General features: G+C 38.1%; 1 protein-coding gene across 1 annotated transcript in view; it reads left to right on the top strand.

The window, feature by feature from the left end:
* Positions 1 to 1,154: 1,154 nt before the first annotated feature.
* The window catches only part of gpr39 (G protein-coupled receptor 39), a 58,368-nt gene continuing 34,084 nt past the window's right edge, over positions 1,155 to 25,438 (top strand). The window contains exon 1 of the mRNA XM_020054605.2: positions 1,155 to 2,495. Within this exon, the coding sequence (XP_019910164.1) occupies positions 1,718 to 2,495 (778 nt within the window). The 5' untranslated portion in view covers positions 1,155 to 1,717. The remainder of the gene's footprint in view (positions 2,496 to 25,438) is intronic.

Here is a 25,438-nt window from a genome sequence, read left to right as displayed (position 1 = left end):
GCCATTGGCTGTTCTTCAGAATCTCTCAGCCAGGTATATACTTCTTCATTGTCACTCTGTTGAATGGTGTCTCTTTTTAAACCCTCAGCTCTCCTGCTTTTCTCAGCCTATGCTCTAAACAGATATAATAGCAACACCAGTAGAGCTATCAAACCCCTCATTCTGAAATGACAACTTTAGTAATTATATTTTTTGTTATTATTTGATTTAAAATGGGAACTATGGTGTAGGTTAGATAACCAGTTTTCGCAGTTCATTATTATGTCAATTAACAAATCCTTCCTATTGGCCAACACAAACATTTAAGCTAGAAAATAACACTGTTTATATCATATCTTTAGTTAGCCATCTATTTCATGAATATTCTATACCCAATGTCCTTTTACGGTAAGTTATATCTTATAAATTGATATCATGTATTAAAGTTAGAGGAGACATCAGGCCATTAATTCCTGAATGGTTCACAATGGATACTCCTAAAATAACAGAAAAAGTAAGTAAAGTTTATGCGACCTAGTTCTGAGGGCAAATATGTTAGCTCATTTTTATTTGTGGGTTTTATACAACAAGCACACTTTTTGCTAACACAATTATCCTGATTAAATTTCAATACAACTTCCTCCATTTGATGTTTTATACTTCCACATTTAGGTAAGCTTTCTGTCACTTTCTATCCTATACAGGGACTTTATTACACCAAAGAATAGAAACAAAAACTGATCAAGGTTGAATGTTCCTTTGCATTTCTGTGTTTATTTGACATTTAGTGGCTTAGAAAATGATTCAGAGCCATTCACTTTCTCCACATTTTCTTTTGTTATAAATTGAAAGTATAAATGATTAAATAATTATTTTGCCATCAATGTACACACAATATCCTGAATGTGAAAATGTCCTTTACCTACGTACACATTTTAGTATGAGCGGTGTCTGAAATAAATATATTATTTTTAAAGGTGTAGCAAAGTCAACTTTTTTATCTTGATCTGCCCCATATTCTACTCTGCATACTGTAAACGACTATCATATTTATATAAATGGGAGGTGATAATGTTTGGGAAGGGCACACCTCTGTATGACAACTGATATGTGTAGTTCCGCCTTCACACCCCTTAAAGAGAGCCAGGGTTCATATTGCACTTGAACACTGATAACCGAACAAGCTCTCGTGCTGTCTCTTTTCTGCTCTGAAGTTTAATGTTTAACTGGTTGGAGGGAGGAGACAAGAAGAAATCAGTGTATGCTCTCAGGGAAAAACTAAGAGCATGGCCTACGCAACTGAATAAATCCACTTTCTGGATCAAGAATCCTATGGATGACCGATGGAACAAAACACAGACCTCAGGACAGGAGTGTGTAGTCCTGCCTCTTTGACGGTTACACAAATGTGTGTGCATCGGATAAGCTGAAATAAGAAGGAATGTGTCTGGTATGGCTAATGGGATCCTAATCTAATGTGATAGAAAACAAATGGTTTATCTGGACAAACAAAAGGTCGACGGTGGGACATTTCTTGTGTTACATCAACTGGGTTCATCTACTTTCAGAATCAATCACAGTTTTGGATGTGGAATTCAGACATATTATTGTATCTGGGAAAAAGAAATCTCTCCCTGGTGGTTTTAGATTTCCTCTTGGTTCTATTACCCTGCTGAACTGATAAGCTTGGGAATAAAAATCAATATCTGGAAATTGAAACTAACACACATCAGTTACCATGAATGATGCCGCTGTTGTCGATGAGAAAGACTGGAACGAACTGGAGCCCACCCTTGCTATTAAAGTGACTCTCACTGTCTTCTACAGCATAATCCTGCTCACCGGCATTGTGGGTAATGGAATCACCATCCGGGTGACGCAGGTTCTGCAGCGGAATGGCTACCTGCAGAAGAATGTGACGGACCACATGGTGAGCCTAGCATGCTCTGACCTTTTGGTCCTCCTCATTGGCATGCCCGTGGAGCTCTACAGCGCCACATGGTTCCCCTTCACCTCCGCCTCAGGCGACGCTTCCTGCAAGATCTACAACTTTCTGTTTGAGGCCTGCAGTTATGCCACCATCTTGAACGTGGCCACGCTGAGCTTCGAACGCTACATGGCCATTTGCCACCCATTCCGCTTCAAGGCCCTGGGTAAAGAGCATACAGCGGGCCTCATCACCCTCGCCTGGGTTACTTCCGTGATTATAGCCCTCCCGCTGCTGTTCGCCACGGGAATGGAGGGCCACGTCCCAGAGCGGGCCAGTGGGCCAGTCCAGAACCTAACATTTTGCACCAACCTGAAGGAGCGATGGACAATGTACAGGGTCAGCATCTTCTTGGCGTTCATTTTGTACATGGTGGTGCTGGTTGGCGTGGGGATTATGTGCTGGGCCATGATCCTTGTCCTTAAGCAAACCATGGGGGCAGCAGAAGGGGCGAACAACACCGAGGGTACGCCAAGACACGAGAGTCCCAAGGTGAAAGCCGCCAAGAAACAGACCATTATTTTTCTAGGTAAGTAGACAGTTTTATGCCATATCAACCAAAAATACTTAAAAGTGTTATAAATTTCCATTTGAAAAGGATGTTGATACATTGTTTAGTGAACTGGTAGCCACACAGTGTATGTGTGTGTTTGGGCTACACAGTGTGTATACGTAATTGCATTCTTGCTATTCAGTGGAGTTGTTGATACATATTTGTCTGTCTTACTCCTCTGTTTACTTAACTGTGGAAACATCCCTCCTGAGCCCTGAATGACTGCATGAGACACGTCAAAACCATTGTGAAAATGACTATTTAAGCAAGTGTTTCTTAATCATAGTCCTCGGGACCTAAAGGAGTGCACATTTTTGTTTTTGCCCAAGCACTCACACACCTGTTTCAAATGTTGCCCCACCACCTACACACCTGATTGACATAATCAACCTATCATCAAGCCTTTAGTTTGAATCAGGTGTGTGAGTGCCTGGGCAAAAACAAAAACATGCACCCCTTTCTGTCCTGAAGACCAGGCTTAAGAAACACTAATTTAAATGATTGATTTTACACAAACATTTCTGATGGGAGTGGTCTGCTCCATAATAATGTTTTAGCCATGTTATATTGATGTCAAGAGCTGATAGAAAGAAATACCAAACAGTATTAATTCATAGTTATTCATTCATGACTTTGGTATAATTTCATCATGCCTTGATTTCTTGTGAAATACTCAGGTGATGGAAACCAGTAGCTTTGTACATGTTTGTTTACTGAGAGACATTCTAAAATGAAAACTCTGTATTGCTTCCATAATTAATGACTGTAATGATGCAGCTGAGTGTAGACAACGGATCATGCACTTCAATGTAAAGTGTTTCCTCTAAGATGGTTACATCACTTTCAGGCAATAGATCCATACATCAGATATTATCATATGGAAAAGAGAGTTGGAAGCCAACAAAACTATCAATTCTGATATGAAGATTAGTATTTCTCTTTTACAGGTAGAGCAGGTACTGTACTGAGTGCTCTGTTTGGGTATTTTATGTTTTATCAAAATGCAAATGGTCACATTTACTTAAATGTGTCATTGTACAATGCTGCCCTTAACATTTGCACGACTGAATTTACACAATAACGTGACTTGTCTCTTACTCCTCCTACCTTGATGAATGAGGCAAGAATGGTATTAGCTGGTCCAGGGTGGTTTAGGGCGGGAGATACTACTGCAATTGTCTAAAGCCAATATGAGGAGACTACACATAAATGCAAACTGATAGATGGACAAGCAAGAAAGTTTCAATAGGTAATATCTCAAGCACTACATTTTGTAAAACAAATCTTTTAAACCTTAACTTAAAACATTAAATGCAAATGTCTTGTATTCATTGACGCTTGTATTTATGCTAGTAGTACAGCAAAAAGAGAAGTGTAGGCCAAGTTTAGCATTTACACCAACCATACTGTTTAAGCTTGTAAACCAACCATGCTAAATCTTTATTGAGTTCACATTAGAAACCAATATGACTAACAGGATCTGAAATAGCTTCTACTTCTATGACAGTAGGTTGTTAAACAGCAAATTCTTGCTGCTTAATCTGCTTAGACCTGACTTTCCACATATCTAACACTTAGCCCTGACTTTCCACATATCTAACACTTAGCCCTTCAAACCCAAAAACAATTATAGAATGCTGATGTAGATAACAGAATTCAAAAAATTGTATAATATTTTCTCAAATATATTATGCTTTCTTCCATTGTGTGGAAACTTTTCTCCCATTGTGATCCACACTCAACAAAACAACAGATAGCCAAACATCCAACTAGTTAGCCAGTTATACAGCTAAACACTGCAAATCCTTTAATTACATGACTGAGCGAGAAATTATCCAAGCTCCAGAGCGGATGTGCTCACTTATTAAGAGATCACAACAGGGTTGCTCTTGTCATCTTAAATGTATTATTAAAGTTTCACAGCATCAAACATGGACAACATGTGAAAAGTTGTGGCCACTTTGGTGCTGTCATTTTGGTTAATTAAATTAATACTCAACTCAAAGTCAAAATGACAGCATAACCCGTTTCTGATTTCCTATTAATGACAACATTCACAAGAAAACAGTAACAGATATTAGCAAGTAGACTTTGTGATATTTAAACAAATATTATTTTTAGAAAAGAAACAAGGTCATTTGTGGCCGTTGCAATAATGTCAAGTCCTGTCAACAGCTGGGGCTTGGTGTCTAAAGGGCTATTCAGCTGAAAAGACTGACACTCATAAGTATGTAAGAGTGCTAAAGTGGTCTTCCTTTCCACAAGAAGACTAATAATAACATAAAATCTAGTAACAAGTAGAAGAAAGGTCTTATGCCTACCAATAAAACTGATATGTGCATATGCGGTCAAGTATGAATGTATGTACAATAAAAAGTGGAGTGTCTTGGTTGAGCAGTTGAGCAGAATACATTATAAAGATAAAAGGAATAATAATAATGAGTAAATTGTGTGTGCGCACACGCATGTGTGTCCTTGTTTAGTTATTTAAAATTATATGTACGCTTTGTTACTAAAGCAGTAAGGGTACCACAAGCCTTTCCATAGCTTGGGCTGTCCCCAGCTATTTAACCAGTTAGGCCTCAGAAAAACAACTTTACACCAAAGCTATACTTTCAGTAATAAAATAGTCTAGTCGAATCAGAATTACATATACAATATGTTGTCTACCCCTGTACCAGACTAGTGTAATCCCGGTGAGCTTTTTTTTCTCTTCCAGACAGTTTAATCAAAGTTCAAGTTGTTTGACATATTTCAATTGTTTCCCTAATAGTGGAGATGGGTATTTTCAGACAAGTAGCTATCTTTTTATAGCCATTGCCTGATCTGTAAAGGTCAACAAATGTTTGGCCCATTAATTTGTGTGTTCTCTCACCTTTCCTATGTTGATGGATGATTAAGGGTGTGAATATTAGACTGTTTGTCACTGTGTTTATTCCCCACTGTAACAGGAGGTCATGGATGACCATTTAATAGTTCCCAAAGACTCAGATAAAGTGCAATATTAATTGAAATATACAGTACATGAATTTGCTTTTGTTCATAATATTTCCCAGGGGTGCCAATAATTGTGACACACAGGTTTTGAATACAAACATTATTTACTGATGATAATGAATTTCTTTGAATTTTCACTCAAAGATTAGATTTATATGACATTTGATTGTAAGATCAAGTTGATAAAAAACCATTTACGTTTACAGTCGTTTTTGTTCATATTTACGTAGTATTTGTAAAAGGATAATGACGACATTATTATTGGCTTACTATTTGTGCAAGCACTGGTTAGTCATAACACTCTTTTTACCAGTGCGATATAAGTGTTTTATAAATATGAATCTATTCATATTTTAATCTATTCATCAATCCAAAGTGCTTTTTTTGTAAACATCCAACACCAAACTATTTTTTGTTTGTAATTTTTCATGTCATATATTTGTGACAAGGAGTAAAAAAACACACCTATGAAAGGTCATGTTTTATGACCTAAAGTCATGGACGTTTCTACATTGGTCCCTTTCTGCCATTTAGTGTTTGGTGAATTTTTTTTGAAATGGTACTCCGCAGGAAACAAATGGGCCAACTGTAAAACCTGATATGCCACTTTTACAGATAAGCATCATTTAGACTAAAGTTAGTTCAATGATGCACCTTTTCAAAGAGTTCTAGAATGACAGTTATTGTTTGAAATGGGGAAGGACATGTTCACAGTCATGTTCCAGGCTCAGCCCCCCCCCCCCCCAACACTGTCATGTTCCAGGCTCAGCCCCCCCCCCCCCCCCCCCCCCCACCGTCATGTTCCAGTCTCAGCCTCCCCCTACACTGTCTACACTGTCATAATGCGCGATCAGAATTACAGATGAATAGATCAACATTTTTATTTGGTCCTTGGAGATTTGGGGCTATTCATAAAAGATCCGGGGCTATAGCCCTGCACGCCCAGGGCTAACAACGCCACTGTTCACAGTTAACCTGTTTTATGTCTCATGAAGGCTTTTGTAGTTTCCAGAATTCAGCATATCAAATGTTGCTAAAGAGTGCTTCAAGGTGGTTCTTTTCACCAATTTTCAGAACACTGCTCTAAAATTCTGTATTCAGCCAAGCAGTTAGCCAAACAAATGGCAAGCTAGCTACAGTATTTATTATTTGCAGCATTTATTCTGAACACAATGTAATGAACAAAATGTAATATCAAGGCTATACACACTCATGATTTCAAAATCCACAGAGACGTAAAACTCCACTTTGATTGACTGAGCATTTGGGATATATTCGGTGTGTGGTGTCAATGCTGTATTTCATGTAAGTATTTAGGTAGCAACATAGAATTTACTCACCAGAAAATAATCTTTTTAATTAAGACAAGCTTATATGGATGAAATATTGAGCCACAGTTCTGAATTTGAAAGGACTCAATGCACGTAACCCCAATCTTGACAAAACATAAATACCTGAGTTTTGCTGAAATGTTGATTATCGTTCAACTTCCCAAGTCATATTGTCTCACGTCTACCAGTGTTGCTGGTTTATTTTATATTATTATTTTCAAAAATAGACTTAAATGAATTTAATGAAGCGGAACAACAAGTATATGCTACATGTACTCTGTGCTGGTTGTTTAGTCCTTATGTTCAGTTTATTGAAGTTATAGTTACTCCGTTTCTATGATGGGTTTGTATCCTTTGTGTTTATTGCGTTCACCTGCGTCCTTAATCTTCACACCTGTGTTTCGTATTCCCATTATCAGCACCCTACTTAGTCGACCCAGTTCCCTGTCTCTGTGCTTGTCATTGTTTTGTGTGACGTCCTTGTTTCATGTTTTGAGTCATATGTTTTGAGCCTTTAAAGCCTTGATTAAAGAACCTTTATTCATGTACTCTGTGTCTGTGTCCTGCTCCTCCTTGACATTCCTCTAGAGATTGGGAGTGCACCTGTGGCAAATTCAGTTGATTGGACATTATTTAAAAATGCACACACCTGGCTACAGTGCATTTGAAAAGCATTCCGGCCCTTTCCCATGTTCTACATTTATTCATGATGAATGGCACAGCAACGGGCCTCAGGATCTCGTCACAGTATCTCTGTGCTTAAAAAATGCCATAGATGAAATGAACATGGGTTTGTTATTAATAACACACGCCTGCCCATACCATAATTTCACCATGGGCCACTAGATCCACAACGTTGACATCAGGAAACCGCTCACCCTCACAACGCCATACACGCTGTCTGCCATCTGCCCTGTACAGTGAAAACCGGGATTCATCCGTGAAGAGAACACCTCTTCAAAGTGCCAGAAGCCATCGAATGTGAGCATTTGCCCACTCAAGTCGGTTACGATGACGAACTGCAGTCAGGTCGATACCCCGATGAGGACGACGAGCATTCAGATGAGCTTCCCTGAGACGGTTTCTGACAGTTTGTGCAGAAATTCTTTGGTTATGCAAACCGATTGTTGCAGCAGTTGTCAGACGATCTTGGAGGTGAAGATGCTGGATGTGGAGGTCCGGGGCTGGTGTGGTTACATGTGGTCTTCAGTTGTGAGGCCTGTTGGATTTACTGCCAAATTCTCTGAAAGCCTTTGGAGACGGCTTATGGTAGAGAAATGAACATTCAATTAACGGGCAACAGCTCTGGTGGACATTCCAGCAGTCAGCATGCCAATTGCATGGTCCCTCAAAACTTGCGACATCTGTGGCATTGTGCTGTGTGATGGAACTGCACATTTTAGAGTGGCCTTTTATTGTGGCCCGCCTAAGGCACACCTGTGCAATAATCATGCAGTCTAATCAGCATCTCGATATTCCACACCTGTGACGTGGATGGATAATCTCGGCAAAGGAGAAGTGCTCACTAACACATATTTAGACAGATTTGTGAACAATATTTGAGATAAATATACCTTTTGTGTAAATAGAGAAAGTCTTAGGTCTTTGAGTTCAGCTCATGATAAATTTGTGTTCAGCTCATTATATACAATAATGTATATACAGGTTTTGGAGCAACATACATTTTATTACCTTGATATGGTTTTAAAAGATTGTGTGCATTATCAGAATCAGAAACAGAAATCAGAACCATACAGTAAAACCACAACATTTCTTGTTTTTTAGAGCCTACATAATCAAACAAATGTATTTAATGGGTTGTAGCTTCAATTGTTAGGTCATGATATTTGTCTTTGTGATTGTTTGTTGCCCAGAAACCTAGACTTGGTAATGTTCTCTAGACTCTACTTTTGGTGTATTTAATTTACTTATTCATAACTCAAATGCTTGGGGAATGACAGACCAGTTTGATTTCTGTTTTTTTCCCTAAACCTTCCACTCAGATCCAAAAACAAATTATTTGATTTGATGTGTATTCTCTTTAGTCACCTTGCGTATTTAGCTTTTCCATTTAGAAATCTCATCACACTGCTTATTGAAGACAACAATCTCTGGTGGTGCTGTCTCAGCTTTCAATCTGGAAACTTCTTGAAGGTATAACAGCTCACTGAGCATTGTCTGAAGAGCCGTGCTTCAGCTGATTGCAAGGTATTGATTTCAGTGCCAGGCTGGTCTGCTTCCACTTATATATGGCGTATATGGCAGGTGGCACTTTGAAAAGCATTTCATATGTAATTATGTGTATTTCTTTTCACATTAGTGTGGTTGTATTCAGCAACTATGTGGGTGTCCATAAAACCCTCTTTGACCCATCTTGTTGTTATAATGTGTCAGTCTGTGCCATCTGCTGCCTTCTTTCAGTAGAAAGGGCTTGACTAAATGAGGTTTCAATTGCATGACAGTAATTTAGCAAGTAGCTTAAGTAATTTAGCAGTCCTGCAGTAAGGTAGAGCAGGGGATATTCATCAAATGGTCTAAAACAGTGTTTATAAGCCTTGTGTTTAGGCACAGTGGTAGTATTTCTAGCCACTCTCTACCACTAACAAGTTGCTGTAGCAGAAACCCTGATGCTTTTATTGCATTTACACTAAGTACATTGATGTGCAGTAGCACCTTTGTTTTATGAGTTTACTTGCCATATTGACAAATTATTGTACATTTTGTACAGCTACAACAGGAACTTCACCAATATCACTATGTGAGCATATTACATGTAATATGCATTGTGTCTAAATTTTTCTTATATATTTTAATAATATTCTTGTTATATTTTAAAGAAAGTGAATACTTTAATAACGGATTGCCACTCACAAAGCCTGGATTGTGCATGATGGCTTTTTCAGGGACAGACTCAATTACAAGTCAGTTCATACATCTTCAATGGTCTAATTTACTCTTTAAAATTGGATAGTGAGAATCAAATTGAGTCTCTGGGCTCTAGCGAACTCCCTATGAAACCCATGTCAGGGTCCCACAGCTTTCTACCACCCCTGTCTGTCCGCCCAACCCTTGGCTCAAACCAGTGCTCCTCTGGTAGCACACATTCCCGCCCTCATTCACAACATACCAACCAATTGCACTAAACAAAAGATGCCAATTCATTAAAATATTCAAATGTCCAGATGCCCTGTAGGTGAGAACAATAACTACTGTTCAGGAATAAACGTGAGTGTCAATTTCTGTCTTACCAATAATTAAGAAAATAATCACAGTGGTTAACGAAGGTACAAAAAAATGGAGAAGAGAGAGGGAAGGGAGGGAAATCGAGGGAGCATACCTAAGATTCAACCAGTTATGACTGGAGAAATGTATCCAGGCTGACCTTAGATCCCTGGCACATGGACAACCAAAGCAGTGAACCTGAGAGGTGTAGGGGAGCACAGACAAGCCTGGCATGATGTGATGAACACTTTGAGGCACTGCAAGGGAGAGCGGGAGTAAACCAATGACTTGTCCGTAATACGGCCTGATGCAAAGTATCCCAGAGGACAGTAGGAGTCAGGCAATGACAACAAAGTGCTTTGTCAAATCAATTCCTTGCCGTTCACCTTTAAAACCTTGGCTCAGTCTCAACTCAATTATTGGACCTACTGAAGAGTTGAGACTTCAGTGAAGAGTTAGTCTCACTCTCTACCTCTATGTCATTTGGATGGATTAGCTGATCATTCCACAAACATGAAAGCCCTGCCTCCAGCTGTTTGTTTAGAAATTCTCAAAACAGTAAGGAGGTCTGCATCTTAACTGTAGCATGTGTAGGTATGTATAGCAGGACCAGTTCAGTTCAGAGAGAATATGGCGGAAGATCCATCATTACAGACCCTGAGGCGATTGTGTTCTGAATGTAAGTATTGTTTTTGACATACCCCTCTTCAATAATCTAGTTATTGAGTTCTTCCATATCCCCAATAACTAATTACTACCACCTGCGATGCAGATGCATTTCAAGTGCCAGAAAAATAATAGATTGTATGCAGGGTGACCTTATTTAAAACATCCACATGAAGGAAAATTGTTTATCTGTTTTGCCTACAGTGTAGGCAAATGAACAAATGAACAAATGAACAAAAAAGGACTAAAAGTTAACTAACAGTTAAGAATATATTTAACATTTTCAATTTCTAGCTTAACAGGCTAGGTTGCTAAAGAGAAGTAAATATAGTCTTGGATCCTCATGGTAATACCCCTTATGGTAAAGTTGACATAATCAGTTAAATACATTTTCTCATGGACCAAGGCCATTACCCAACTCCCCTTGAAGCAAGAGAGAGGAATCCTAAAAACATACCATCCCAAGTCTCGATCATTGGGAATCAAGGTACTGTTCACTGATTTGTGATTATTAAAAAAATATATATTTCATTACATTCAGCCAGTAAGGACAAATGTTGATGTTTCAATTGGGTGTTTCTCTTCCCATTGGATTGAATGGAACCATTAGATCCCATGACAAACAACCACTAATAAATAAAGATACAATCAACAGCCTTTATTTATGAATACAAGGATACAAACATTTATACAAAATAATTTGTAAGGATGGCCGTCCACCTCACCACTAAATCTAATAAACAATGTAAATACTAAGACCAAAACACAACAATACTATTGATGTAGCACACTATAAAATACAAAGTTTGTTCCAGGATGTATCATACACTTCATGCTAGCTAACCCCCAAACCCTCCATCTTCCTTGAATGGTTATTCCTTGCTGTTCTTTCTTCAGGGTGCAATGGCGATGTGTAGTCGTCTGATTAGTGACATCTATCTGGGATCCTGCGACAGATTTTGGGGAAACAAGTTGACTCACTTCACTTGTAGTTCCACCAATTTTCCGTTAATGAAAGTACAGAGGGCACTGTAAAAGGTTATTTCTTTCTGGAGCATGTGGGTATCTACCAGTAAAACTGGTTTGGTCGGGCAGTGTGTTATTCATTTATACAATGAGTATACGTGTTCTTTTCCTCCTCTTTACAGTTGTTTGAGCTGTGTCAGGGAGGGAGGTGGACGGAAATGAGTAACAGCTGTCTAACTGTCACCATAGTCCATGACAATTAATAGATCACATCACATGCAAAACATTCCCATTTCACATCAGAACACTCATTTGGTCATATCCCAAATGACCACTCAGAAAACAACACTTCATAGATAATAAAACAATAGACCACATGCAACAGGATAATATTAAAACATGTCCATTATTGAGGAAGATTTTGTGGAAGTCTCGTTCCATTTTTATCAAAGGTAATCTCACATCTGTGATTCATATTATACTAGTGAAACGGATTAATTACGTGTGTCTTTGAATGTACTCATGCAGGCATGAACAAACCAGCTACATAACTGGTCTGATTCAATGTAGGCACATTCTGTGAAAGGATGCATGATAATGTACCTGTCAGCCAAGTAGAGGCTAGATAGCCATCCTAAAGAACACAAGCTTGTATTGAAGAGTAGCCACTCTTACCAACTAGGGACACATTCCAATCTATGCTTCCCAGTACCATACTGACAGAGAGTGATCTACTCATGGGCCAAGATAGGATGATTAAGGCATGACATTAGGACCCTACAGGAGTACCTGTGGAGCGCTGGCATTCCAGTGGTGGCATGTGATCGGACAGCACAGGTTAGGCAGGCATGAATGAGCTGAATTAGACTGGTCAGACTGGCCCTAAGTCAAGAACAGACACACCCATGGTCAGTGGAGAAGTCAGGGGGAGGTCACTTGGAGTTGGTTCATGTTTCAGTACAAAAGGATTCCAAAACTGTATTTCATTGTCATACACCTTTGCCTTGCACGGTAGTTGTACACTGATGTCATACATTGCTGAACACTTTATGTGTAACAACTACTGTATCACCTACAAGCTTGTAATAAATCATCTGGAGTAGATTAGTTTGATTTCTTGAATAGTTTGTTTATAGTTTATAGTCTATTACGTTTTATTAAGTTTGTGGGAGAACTCTGCAATGAACCTAAAGTAGCAGACACAGAGTTTTGAGCGCAGCATTATCAAAAATGATGATAATTGTAATCAAACTGAAGTCAGTGTCATTTTGTGACATTCATTCAAATCTGTTACATCTTCAGTGGTAGCCAATTAGGTGTTGTGGTCTCTGGACAACCTGCAGTATGTGCAGCTGTTCAGCCCATCTGGCTGTCCACATTAGGTCTCCATCTGCAAGTCCACAACCACAGAAGCTGTGATGAGGAGGCTACTCAAGCTGCTTTTCACCTGCATGGTGCCTCAGTGTTGACTGGTGGTGCTCTGATGCTCGCTAACCACGGGTGACTGCGATTACCTACACTTTTGTTGCTTTAGCAAATGGCACCTCTTAGGCAAGCTGTTGGTGTTACAACAATCCCCTCTGTCTCCTGACAAGCATGTTGCATAGAAGAAAATAACCTGAAACCATTTTGAAGTGATGCACCATGTTGCATTGACTTTATTATGTCGTCCATCTACTAATTGAAATGGTTCACTGTAATGACAACTGGATTTAACGAGCATACATTTGCAATGCCATTGTGATGTTCTGTTTTGTTCTGTTTTGGTTCCGAGTTTGTTCTTGAATGTAACCTGTTCTGTTCGGTTATTTTCCTTTGCTTTTTAATGAAGCCTTTCCTTTTTGTTCAGATTTTTTTCACCTGTTTGTTGTTAGCCCTCATTAGCACCCTATATAGTTTTCCCAGTTCCGTCAGCCCTTTGTCGAGTTATTGTCTTTCTTGCCTGCCTGTTGTGTTGTTTTCTTGCCTGCCTGGCTGATTCCTGTTGTTTTCTTGCCTGTCCTAGTTTATTTTCATTCAAGTCATCGTTGTTCCGGCAACTCTGCGCTTGGCATCCTGCTTACCTAAAATGTGACAACCATTTCCAAAAATGTTAGGACACTGCTTAAAATATAAATAAAAACAGAATGCAATGATTTACAAATCATTTAAACCCTATATTCAATAGAAAATATCACAAAGACAACATATCAAATGCTGAAACTGAGACATTCTATTGTTTCTTAAAAAATACATGCCCACTTTGAATTTGATGCCAACAACAAGTTGCAAAAAAGTTGGGACAGAGGCAACTTGAAAAGTTGTATAATGCTAAAAAACTAAACCCGGTGGAATATCACACAACTAATTATGTATATTGGCAACAGGTCAGTTACATGATTGGGTATTAAAAGATCATTCCAGAGAGGATGGGTCTGTCAGAAGTGAGGATGAAGAATTGTGCAACAATTTAAGAATATCGTTTCTCAATGTAAAATTGCAAAGAGTTTGGGGATCGCATAATCTAAGGAACATAATATCATTAAAAGATTCCGAGAATCCAGAGAAATCTCGGTATGCAAGGGACAAGGCCGAAAAACTTCAGGCCCTCAGGCAGCACTGCGCTAAAAACAGACACAATTCTGTAGTGGAAATCACTGCATGTGCTCAGGAACACCTCCAAAAACAGTATGTTGCTGCATCCACAAATGCAAGTTAAACTCTACCATGCAAAGAAAAAACCATGTATAAACATGATCCAGTAACGCCGTCGCCTTCTCTGGCCCGAGCTCATTTTAGATGCACTGAGGTGTAGTGGAAAACTGTCCTGTGGTCTGATGAATCAAAATTGAAAATTATTTTTGGGAATCATAGAATATGCGTCCTTCAGACTAAAGAGCAGAGGGACCATTTTCAGTGCACAGTTCAAAAGCCAGCATCCATGATGGTATGTGTGTACTTTTGTGCACATGGCATGGGTGACTTTAATGCTGAACAATATATACAGGCTTTGGAGAAACATTTGCTGCCATCCAGACAATGTATTTTTCAGGGAGGGCCTTGCATATTTCAGCAAGACAATGCCAACCCACATTCAGCACGTGGCTGCATGGCAGCAGAATGGCTCCGTAGTAAAAGACGATACATTTCACTTTCAAAAGTAATTGGTCTCCTCAGTTCCCAAACGCTTACAGAATATTGTTAAAAGAGGTGACGCAACACAGTGGTTAACAATGACCTGTCCCAACTTTTCTGAATTGTGTTGCTTGCATCAAATTCATATTGGGCATGTATTTTTCCAAAAACTAAATAATTTCTCAGTTTCAACATGATTTGTTGTCTTTGTACTCTTTCAAATGAATATAGGGATAAATGATTTGCACATCTTTGCATTCTGTTTTTATTTGCATTTTACGCAGCGCCCCGACATCTTTAGAAACAGGGTTGTAGTTATACTGTTGTCTTGCTGCAGGAGTTTTTGATGAAAAAGATTCCTCAATCTATAGGGAAACTTTGAAAAAATTACATAGTTTGTTAGGACAGATTAATTCTAATGTTGTTTGGAAAGGACCACCTGTATCTCAAGTGGAGATCAGAGAATAATCTGTGTCCTCACTCAGACTTCAACAGACACTAAATCAGACTGTCATCTCACCCTGCTTGACAGGGAACAGCAGGCAAATCCCAGCTCTGCGTGACAAACAAATTGAGCCAAGAACATGCAACCCCACTCCCTGTTGATGATGGATGGATGGCTGTCCTTCTTAGAAAGTTTTTACAGCAATTGTTCCAACCTAGTTCCGTACCTTGGGTCCATACAACCTCTGTTCCATATAATCCTTATGCTCTGTTAGAGATTTACAATATGAATGCACATTCATGTGCCCTATTTTCGAAGTGACTGTGATTTCAGTGTAATTTCACACAAAAGGTAAAAGTAACAATGTAAATAATATTTGAAGTCATATTTGTACTTTATCAAGCTCATGCACCCCTTCTAAGTTAGGATTCATGCAAAATAAATTGCTTTAGTTTTATTGCAGGTCAACTTTATTTGTGTACAATCTGTTTACATACTTATTGTTGTTAACATAAATTATTTACAATAGTAGGACAGAGTGCTGACCGTTTGATAGACTGACATGCTTTGCCTCGGCAACCTTACTGCTTTTAACCTAAAAATATAGATGAATAAATACTATTTTTCATTGAAAAATATGAACTTGTTATGCATGTTGATGCCTACAATATGTACTGTATTCCTGTGACCATTTATTCATTCAGAGTATGTGATTCAAAGGCAGGGGCAGATTTGTTAATTATGTCAGTTCATTTGTAATGAAGTGTTTGCTAATAATTAACAATAAGAGCAAAATATATTTTTTTACCTTCTAGTATTTCTTGCTAAAAATAAAACCTTATAATTTTGTGGGAAGTCAAAATCCATAATTCAGAATTTGTCCCCCTTTTGATCATCTCACATTTATCATGGTCGGAAAGCTAGTCTGGCCAAAGTGCTGGGCCATCCAAGAGAATGACTGTTTCACTCACCATCTGGTCATCCAAACGTTGTTGATGGAACAATTCTGGCAAGATGTCTTCAGCATCTGAGCTAGCCGCCATAACATTAGCTGGTAGGTCTGTTCTAACAGTGCTGCCACAACCAGCTGAAGTGGTGGCGATATCACAAGGAGAAATATTAGCTTTATCATCATAATTATCTGCCATGTTACTTTTAAAGTAACTAGCAAGCCTCTGCAAAATTCTTTGTTATTCTTTTATCTTCTTTCTCTTAATTTTTGAGGTCAAGTAAGATATAAGCGCTTCATATTGCTACATTCCATTGACTGAAGCTGGGTTAGCTAGATTGTTTGTTACTCAAATTTGTCATCAGTTATATATATATTTGAAATATATTTACTTGTGGGCATATTGTGTGGCATATTAAATCTATGTTTGAAACCATTTGTCTATGATATCATGGGTATATTATTTATATTAGTGTCAATAAATAATAACTGTCTTTAGTGACAAATTGCAATTCTGATTGTAATACCTGCTACCAGGCAGCAAGGGGGCCCCCTCCCCACGGGGCCCCTAGCAAGTGCTTGGTTTGCGTGTCGAGATACAACACCCCTGTACTGACTTGTAAAAGCCTGAATCCATTCATTTCTTGCCATTTACTTGAAACCTATGGTGTCCCAAAGATCAAAACAATTAAATGATCTGATAGCTGATAAGAACAATATTGAATCCATGAACTTTTGCTTACACTTATATTGACTGACAGCTAAACAATATTCAGATACCACTGCACAGACCCACACTACATATGGCCATGGGTGACAAATGGATTCTGGTCTATTTTAATCAATCCTTTTCACCTGGCACTACTTCACTCTCCTCTGTGTCATATCACTCACAGCTACTCAAATATTCAAAAGTGCCAAATACTGAGAGAGAGGGGGAATGCCGCAGAAATACATTAAGAAATGCATTGCATAACTTTCCTAAAGAGGTGTTATTTATTTTAGGGTCAACTTTGTGCTTGAGTTGACAGTTTTTATTTGTATCAAAGTGACATTTGCATACAGGCTTACACATTCATAATTTTGCTTCTTGCATAATACTGTACTTATCTGCTGTGATTTTAACTCTAGTTAATCAAGCTGACTTGATAAAATTGCAGTGAATGAACTGATAGTAACAGGCCTTGGCCATTTTGAATATACGAAAATAAACTCAGGGAAACTAGTAAAAAATTAATTGTAAGGAATTATTAGAAGCGCTCATTGAAACAAGCCAAGCTGTGGTAATCACTGCTGTCAATTACCTCTGAGAAATGATGTCACGCTACCAGTCACTGTGCTTCTACCTCAAAAATGACAATTTTTAAATCTTGGGCAGACTGTGACTTTGGAGAGTCATTAAAGCAGTGAACCAAGTTTTACTTTTCTCTCAGGGTGCCTCAAGGGAAATTGGGATATTCAAAAAATAGAGTTCTATTTCAGATCAGCAGACTTGTACTGTACTTGTACTTTTTCTGTGTGTGGAACAGAAAAAAAAAAAATAAGAACATTGTATCTGACCTTTAGTTAATTGCATTAGATAACCAATTCCCAAAACAAAAATAAAATAGTACTTTGCCATCTTCAGCCTTTGGTGTGCACTTTTTGTCCATCTTAGATTTTGAGTTTTGTCTTTGTCTGGTAATAAAAGTATTTCAATTCATGTGCATATATATTGAGACATACAGAACAAACCCAAGTGAATAGTAAATAGCAATTTATATGTATAATTATCTACATTTAAGTTTCATGTATTTAATGTCAACATTTAATATTAGTATTATATTAGCATTTAAACCAATTAAATATATTTAACTGATTTAATTTTGGACGCCTGCAGAAATGATCAACAAAAGTACCACAAGAAAGTATACCATATACCATATAAGATTTTGGTGGAATTTAATATACATGAATTGTAATAAAATACTCTTTACAAGTTAGATTGTGAGTAAGCATTATAATTATTAGCATAATGATCTGCAGAGAATCTCAAACAGAATTGTTCATCTGCCCTATTTAAATTTTATGTAATTAAATGAACTGTAAACCATCTAATTTAATTGTAGTACTAGATAAAGCACATAGGTAAAAGCTAAAGTTGTAAATTATTACCATTTTAATCCTATTTAACTTTATTTTAAATAGCTGAAAGGGCAGGGATGACACATTTACAAAATATGACTGTTTTTGCCAGACAGCGAAAGTGGAGCCGGCCAAATAAAGCAAATGGCTCTTACTGAGTGAATAAATGGGTGAGTGCCTGACTGACTAACTGACTTCCGATTGTTAAATAGCGTAGTGGTTAGAGACATGGACTTACACGTAGGTGACCAGCGTTCGATACTTGCCACGGACAAAACAAATTAGTTATTAAGATTTGTTCAAGATAGATTAAAACTTTGCTGGCTACAAGCTTCAGTAGCTATGTTATAGTAAACCTTAAAAAAAAAAAATTTTATGGTTATATTGTGATGGACGAACTGCACTGACAATGAACACACTCCTCTCAATTTTCAATTTACATAGCATAGTTCACATACCGTTGTGGAACCAGCCATGGAATGATTGGAGTCATTGTTTTCATTATTGTATAGCTACCCTGTTATACCTGTTGTTGGTTTGGATGTTAGCTAATGTAGGGAACTAGTTTTAAGATACTTGGAGTCTCAAATGATTGGTTAAACAATACAGAAGTAAACAGACACCACATCTCTACACACAGGGCCAGCCCTAGGCAGAAGCGACATAGGCGGTTGCTTAGGGCCCCCGACTTCTAGGGGGCCCCAGCCCACTACTGAGTCCCGGACCAATGGGGAAGAGGGGGCCACGAAATTGTCTACACACCTTTCACATGCAACAACACCCGCTGTTGAAATAGTGTAGTGGTTAAAGACAGTCTGCCACATAGAAAACCGCAGATCGAATCCAAACACAGTGAAGTCTGCTGATCATCTAGTTACAGTACATAAGGCCTATGCAATCTACCTCTGAATCCATCTCTGTAAAGACTTCACACTTATTAAATACATCATCCACCTCATCCATTAAATCCTGTTTTAAACCAGGTTGTTTTGAGATTTAAACCTTCTCGGTACTGTAAAACCAGTTTCTGTTGATCAACTCATTGATATTCTGCCTTAATGTGGACATTACTTTTAAAAATGGTGACAGTCCTATTGCCACCTACACAACTTATAAAATGCAGTCTGCTGGATTGATTGGGTTTATTGTGTATGGTCACAACACCGATGATGGTCGTTTTCTCACCGGCTGGCCGGGTCTTGTAAACCATTTTCTCTAGCTGTATTGTGAAGTAAAACTAACCTCAGGGATCAATTTGTGGCCAGAGATGTATGAGTCCCTCAGGGCAGGACGATTAACACTCTATTACCTCATCCCTCCTTTCCTCACTCCTACATAATTACAGCCACATACATTTAAACAATGGGCTTTCTCCCTTAGTGAAGCTTTGCTGTCGGCAATCTTACCTCAGAGAAACAGCCTGACTTGCAGACTAACAAAGGAGGCCAAGGCTGACGGAGAATAGCACAACGTCAACGTAAAGGGACACAGTCAGATGACAGCTTAATTATGTGATTGTGCTTGTCTTATGTACTGTAGCACTGGATGTGACAGTGGTACGATACAAATATGAGGTTGCCAGTACTTGCCATTTACTAATTGGACATGACAAACAACACATTTGTAAAACATTAGAGGCAATAAGCATATTTAACTAATGTAGCTTGATTGTAACATTTTGTTCTTTGAGAATACCATTAACATTACTGAGCAGTTGACTTGGTTGGTCTTGTCTTTTTCTGTTACCTTTCCATAAAACGTTTCAAACATTTTCAATAATACAACACTTGAAAATGTAACCTTTTACATTTTTTATTATTTTGATGTTTATAAGACTGCTTTGACATGACATTGCTCTCCTTCAGTCTCAGCCGAGATGCTTGAGAGTTTCGTGAGCTTTGACACAGTGTGCAGCCCTGAGAGGCCTCAGGTAAAATTAGGTGAGTTTCTTCACAAAACCTTTTGACAGAGAGACTAACAACTTGCACAACCTCTACAGCGCCATTTTTCTGCATATATAGGCCTAGTGTGTTAGCAGAAGCCTAAATAACATGAATGAATGTTAACGTCTGTATTTTTGCCTGAAGATGTTTTGTATGAGTTTTCTTACTTCCTTTTTCCCAATATGGCCAATAGCTCTTTGAGATTCCCTTCTCAGGGAAGGACTACAGGCATAGCACAGAAACAGATGGAGTGAGGAGATTTTTCCTTTCTCTATACATATTTGGGAACAGGCATAACATGCCAATAAATCGCAAGGAGTTTTACATGGACAACAAACAATACAGTTGTATGTTTTTCATTACTTATATATGCTCTTAATGAGCAATTTTGAAAGGAATTCAAAAATGGAGACAACATGTCCTTTAGAAAATATTTTGAACAACATTGCAATTATAATACTTTTTCATGAGTGTTTTTAACCTTATATATATATATATATATATATATATATATATTTGGTTTATTATCGGTTGGTCATAAACATCCCTATACAGTCCATGGCTCTATCTTAAACTGGTTTTAAAGGGACACCTTAGGTGGTGTGTATCATATCTGAGAGATTTCTAGGGCATTCACTTATCACTGGCCAGGAGGAACAAGGTTTATTTTTTGCACACCATAAAGAACACAGTATTACATCACTGTGTGGATTGAAGGGTGAGTGAGGTCTGGAAAATGAACATAGTCATGTTTTGTTTCTTTTAGCTAAGACTACATGTTGTACCATTCACAATTAAAGTCCATTTTCTGTGTAGTCGCAGTTGATAGAGCCATCGGTTGGCTTTCAGCGATGTTCCTATCAGCCAATATTTTGATAAATGTACAAGGTGTCAAGATTTTTCCTCGTTCTAAAAGAATAAAACTTTAAAGCCACTGTGTCCTTCTCTGCCACAGTCCCTCTCCCTCTTTTCCACTCATCATGTTCTTTAAAATAATTAGCAGTATATCGCAAACCCGTTTGTCAAGGGACAGAGAAAGTATATTATTTATTGCAGCATTAGAAAGTCTTGTTCATGAGGTTACGGACCTGGTCTTCCTTACACAACCTCAATCTCATCTCACTCAATCTCTTCTCACTGTAATGTTGGTTAAAAGCTGATATATACATTGAATGGTGTGTCTACCTAGCAAAGATCAGGTTTCCAAGACAGTAACCCCCATGCCAAATGGTCATTGTAAAACATTCCTGGGGTTAGTAGAGTGTAACCTACAGAGAGATAATCTAAACCGAAAGGTTTCTGTTGTTCTCATTATCTAGGCACATTCACCTACAATGAAACGTACATTCACATTGTAATTGTTAATGCTCAGATTCCACACTGCTAACTAGCTATCGTTACAAAAATCAGCTAAATTGCTTGTTGTCATAATTTGACAGATGAAGTGATCTTATATTAGATATTGACATACTTATATAACATACATGGTTTAAATGGGGGAAGGCTAATGTGCAACAGATTTGAAGACAGTGGTAGGTGGATATTATTGGGATTTATTTTCCTGCCTGGTGAAATGCATTCAAATATGGATTGAAAAATGTATTCACTAATTGCATTTGTACTACAGGCGTTTAACAAGACCAAAGTGGCAAATAAGGTAATCATTATTTCTATTAATTTGTGCCTTGCTTCTTGCAAAACAGTGGGGCTTGCTCTTTATTTTGGCTAGGTTAAGAAGCTAGCTATTGAGATCTGTGGCTAGTACTATATTGTAAACTGTATAGCCTGCTCTTCAACAAGTAGTTACTGTTGTTATAACGCCTTCATAATTGAAAAATAAGTCTTTTGAATTTACTACTGACAAATGTGGCCAGCATTATGCAGTATAATGTATAAACAAACGCCAATGCAATTACTTTGATGTTATCCAAGCTACTGTCTGAACATTAAGTACCACAAACGGTGGTGTCCTTCATTGAATAACAAGATTTAGTGGGGGATTGAGAAAGCATGAATTCTTTGAGAAAGCTATTTCTAATGGTAAACGTGTTTAGATTGATGTGTCTTGCTTATTGAAAACTGTGACTATTGAAATTAATTATTGAGATCTGTCACTAGCAATAGATTGTAAAATGCCTACTCTTTTTAAACATGGTTACTTTGCTTTTATTCTAAAAAAGAAGGCATGTTTTCTTTTTTCTGCTCATATTAAAGGTATATTAGTTTGTCAGAAATGCATTTTCAATGGAAACAGTAATTCCTACTGATAAATCTGTGCTAATGTTGTTGTTTGTTAGTATGTTTTACACATGAGGTACGTCTGAACTTGGTGTTTACTGGTAAGATCAGAATTTGTGCATATGAGTGCATTACTGGCAGTGGCACGAAGCAGTGGCACCAACATTTGAACATGATGCTTTTTTGCCTCGTTTTGAACGGTGGGTAACTAAATAGCAAATCTTATAGCTAGCCAGCATAAATAAAAGGCAGACATGGCAGGGATAATAGACAATTACTATGACAACCATTGGTGTTGTTCAAAACTATTGGAAAGAAGAATAGCAAGCTAGCTAGCACCAGAGCTAAATTAGTAACCTTACATGCAGCAGCCTAAGGTTAATCCTGAGCGTTAAAATAGCACTAAATATTTCAGACCATAAAACCTTTAGTACAATGGCCTGCCCTAAGGTTTATCATAGCGTTCAGTTTGTTAAAGCAGAGGTTTGTGTTTTTACACATTCTCCCTAGTTTCCTAATTTAAAAAATCTAACTACAATTGAGAGCAGTCAGATATGAAAGAGTCAATAGAACACAGAAGCCACACACATCAATATGGCTGAAAGACGCAGAGGGCCAGCGCCACTCATGCAGTAAGTTACATAGTCTAATTTTCCACATCAACAAACAACCCATAGTGTTTTTTGCTTAACATTGAGAAGTGCTTGCACATTTCAGTGTTGGCATGTTCAATCAATTCTCTGTACAGGCTAAGAATTAAGAGTGACTCAAGGATCCCTGTAGGATCCTCAAGATAACATTGCTAGTCAATATTTAGATGAAGCAAATTCCTTTTTGTACAAAATAAATTAATGAACAAGCTTACTTCTTAACTAGGTATTCTTTACAGCCTGATTAGTAATGTAATGCTGGAAGTCAAAGCTACAGTATCAAAATGACACATGTTGATACCAGTTGGCATCAGAAATGTCTGAAGATTTCAGAAAAGGCTCCCAACTGTACTGTCAACGTAGCTGAAATGAAACCAACACTGATGACGTTGCTGATCTAGATTCTGCCAAACAACTCTTGCTGTTGCAACTGGTTGGGTTGCTATTAATGTCTCAAACTTGTTGCAAAATATTTTTCTGTGGCGTCCACACCAAAAAGAAATCTTTGGCTGTAAATCACTTTCCATCTTTTCATTTCCTCTACCTCTTCCGCCTTCAGGCTATGATTTTTATGACCTGGAAATAAGAATCTGCCTCTTCCTAATCGCGACTGAGCTGAAAAAAGACATGACAATATGATCAGCAGAGGTCATATTGAGAGATTAATGCATAGAGTGAGGCATTCTTCTTTTGGTTCTAGCCACCAATCATAGTTTTCCATAAACCATTGTAATGGACCTCCTGTTTTAATCAGGGTAAAACCAATGAAAGCTGGAGCCCAGGTTCCCTCTGCAGCATTAGTGTAATTAATGCACAGCCCTGCTCTTTTTTGTTCATTTGGAGGTACGGTAGTTATTGTCAGCCAATGTCAGTCCTGCAACCAGTTATGATTGGTGGACCTATAACACAGATTCTCTTGTTACCCATTTTTTATATAGCTGCACCAATGAATCCATGAATGCTCAAATGTGTTGCTGTATTTATTAGTGGTCTGACCTTTAGACTTGGAAGGAGAGATGTTTAAATGAAGACAACTTCGGTTTGATGAGTGCAATATTACTAATATCTTTGTTGAATGAACAGTTTCTTTAAAGTTTATTGGACAACATTGTCTTTTAGCTAGCAAATTAATCCGCTAACACACAGTAGCTGGATGGCATCCTGACATTAACCCTTCTTAATCCATAAGTTATCCAAGGGCAACCAGTACATATTTGTCTAAAATGACAGCAAACAACTTTTTCCATGCTTGTAAATGACCAAACGGGATCCGTAGACTAGGTAATGAACTAATCTATTTGAAGGGGTGGGGAATGTTGATGTGGATGGAATAATGAAGTAGCTGTGGATATCCTCCCTTTCCTCCTCTTTACCATCTAGTTCTCATTCAGTGCTTTAAACTCCTTATCATCCTTCTTTACCTCCTTACACATCTCTTAATTCATCTCATCCTTTACAACTGCCTAACTTTCTCCTCCACATCATTCTACCGCATTTCATACTCCTCTACATCCTCCATAACTTTCTCCTACATTTCATTTTCTTCCTGATACATCCTCAAGATTCTCCTCCTGTTCATTCTCCTCCTTTCTTTCACATTCCCCTTCATTTTATTTTCCACTTTTTGCCGGACCGCTTAAGCGGAGCCGGCCAAAAACAGCAAATGTCTCGTACTGACTGACTGACCGACCGACCGTCCGGTGACCCCTTGTTAATAATGTCAGTCAGTTTAACACAATGCTTAATGGTGTCTTGCGAAATATTCAAACTTGGCGTAATGTTAATGCGTAACAAGACAACATGATATAATGTAGAGATGTTATAGCGACACTTTCTCACACATGTAGCTCTGTGGCATTGCGGTTAAAGACACAGCCTTTCATGTGGGAAACCTGTGTTTGAATCCAGTGAGGGTAATAACGTTTGTCAATTTTAATTGCAGGCTGGCTGAACTAGGCTTGCCTGGTTCCTTTTCTGGTTCATTGTTATCCTTTACTTTCCGCTCTTCATCCTTCTCTGTCGATGTTCTTCCTTATATCCTACTCCTTATACCCTCATTGTAAAGAGTGGAGGACTAAATCTGTCCCAAAAATGTATTCTTCAAACAGGGGAATTCCATCGCTGGCTAAATTGTTGATCCAAAAGCCGACAAAGTTGAGACTGCACAGTTGAATAAAGAGATAGACTTTAATCAAAAAGATGAAAAGCACAGTTTTTATGTTAATAATACCTCCTTCCAGTGACTTGATATAACTTTGAAACACAGTTGCCACT

The sequence above is a fragment of the Esox lucius genome, chromosome 16, assembly GCF_011004845.1.
Source record: "Esox lucius isolate fEsoLuc1 chromosome 16, fEsoLuc1.pri, whole genome shotgun sequence".
Lineage (NCBI taxonomy): Eukaryota > Metazoa > Chordata > Actinopteri > Esociformes > Esocidae > Esox > Esox lucius.
Note: the sequence above shows the minus strand (reverse complement) of the source record. Positions and strands in the feature narration are given on the sequence as shown.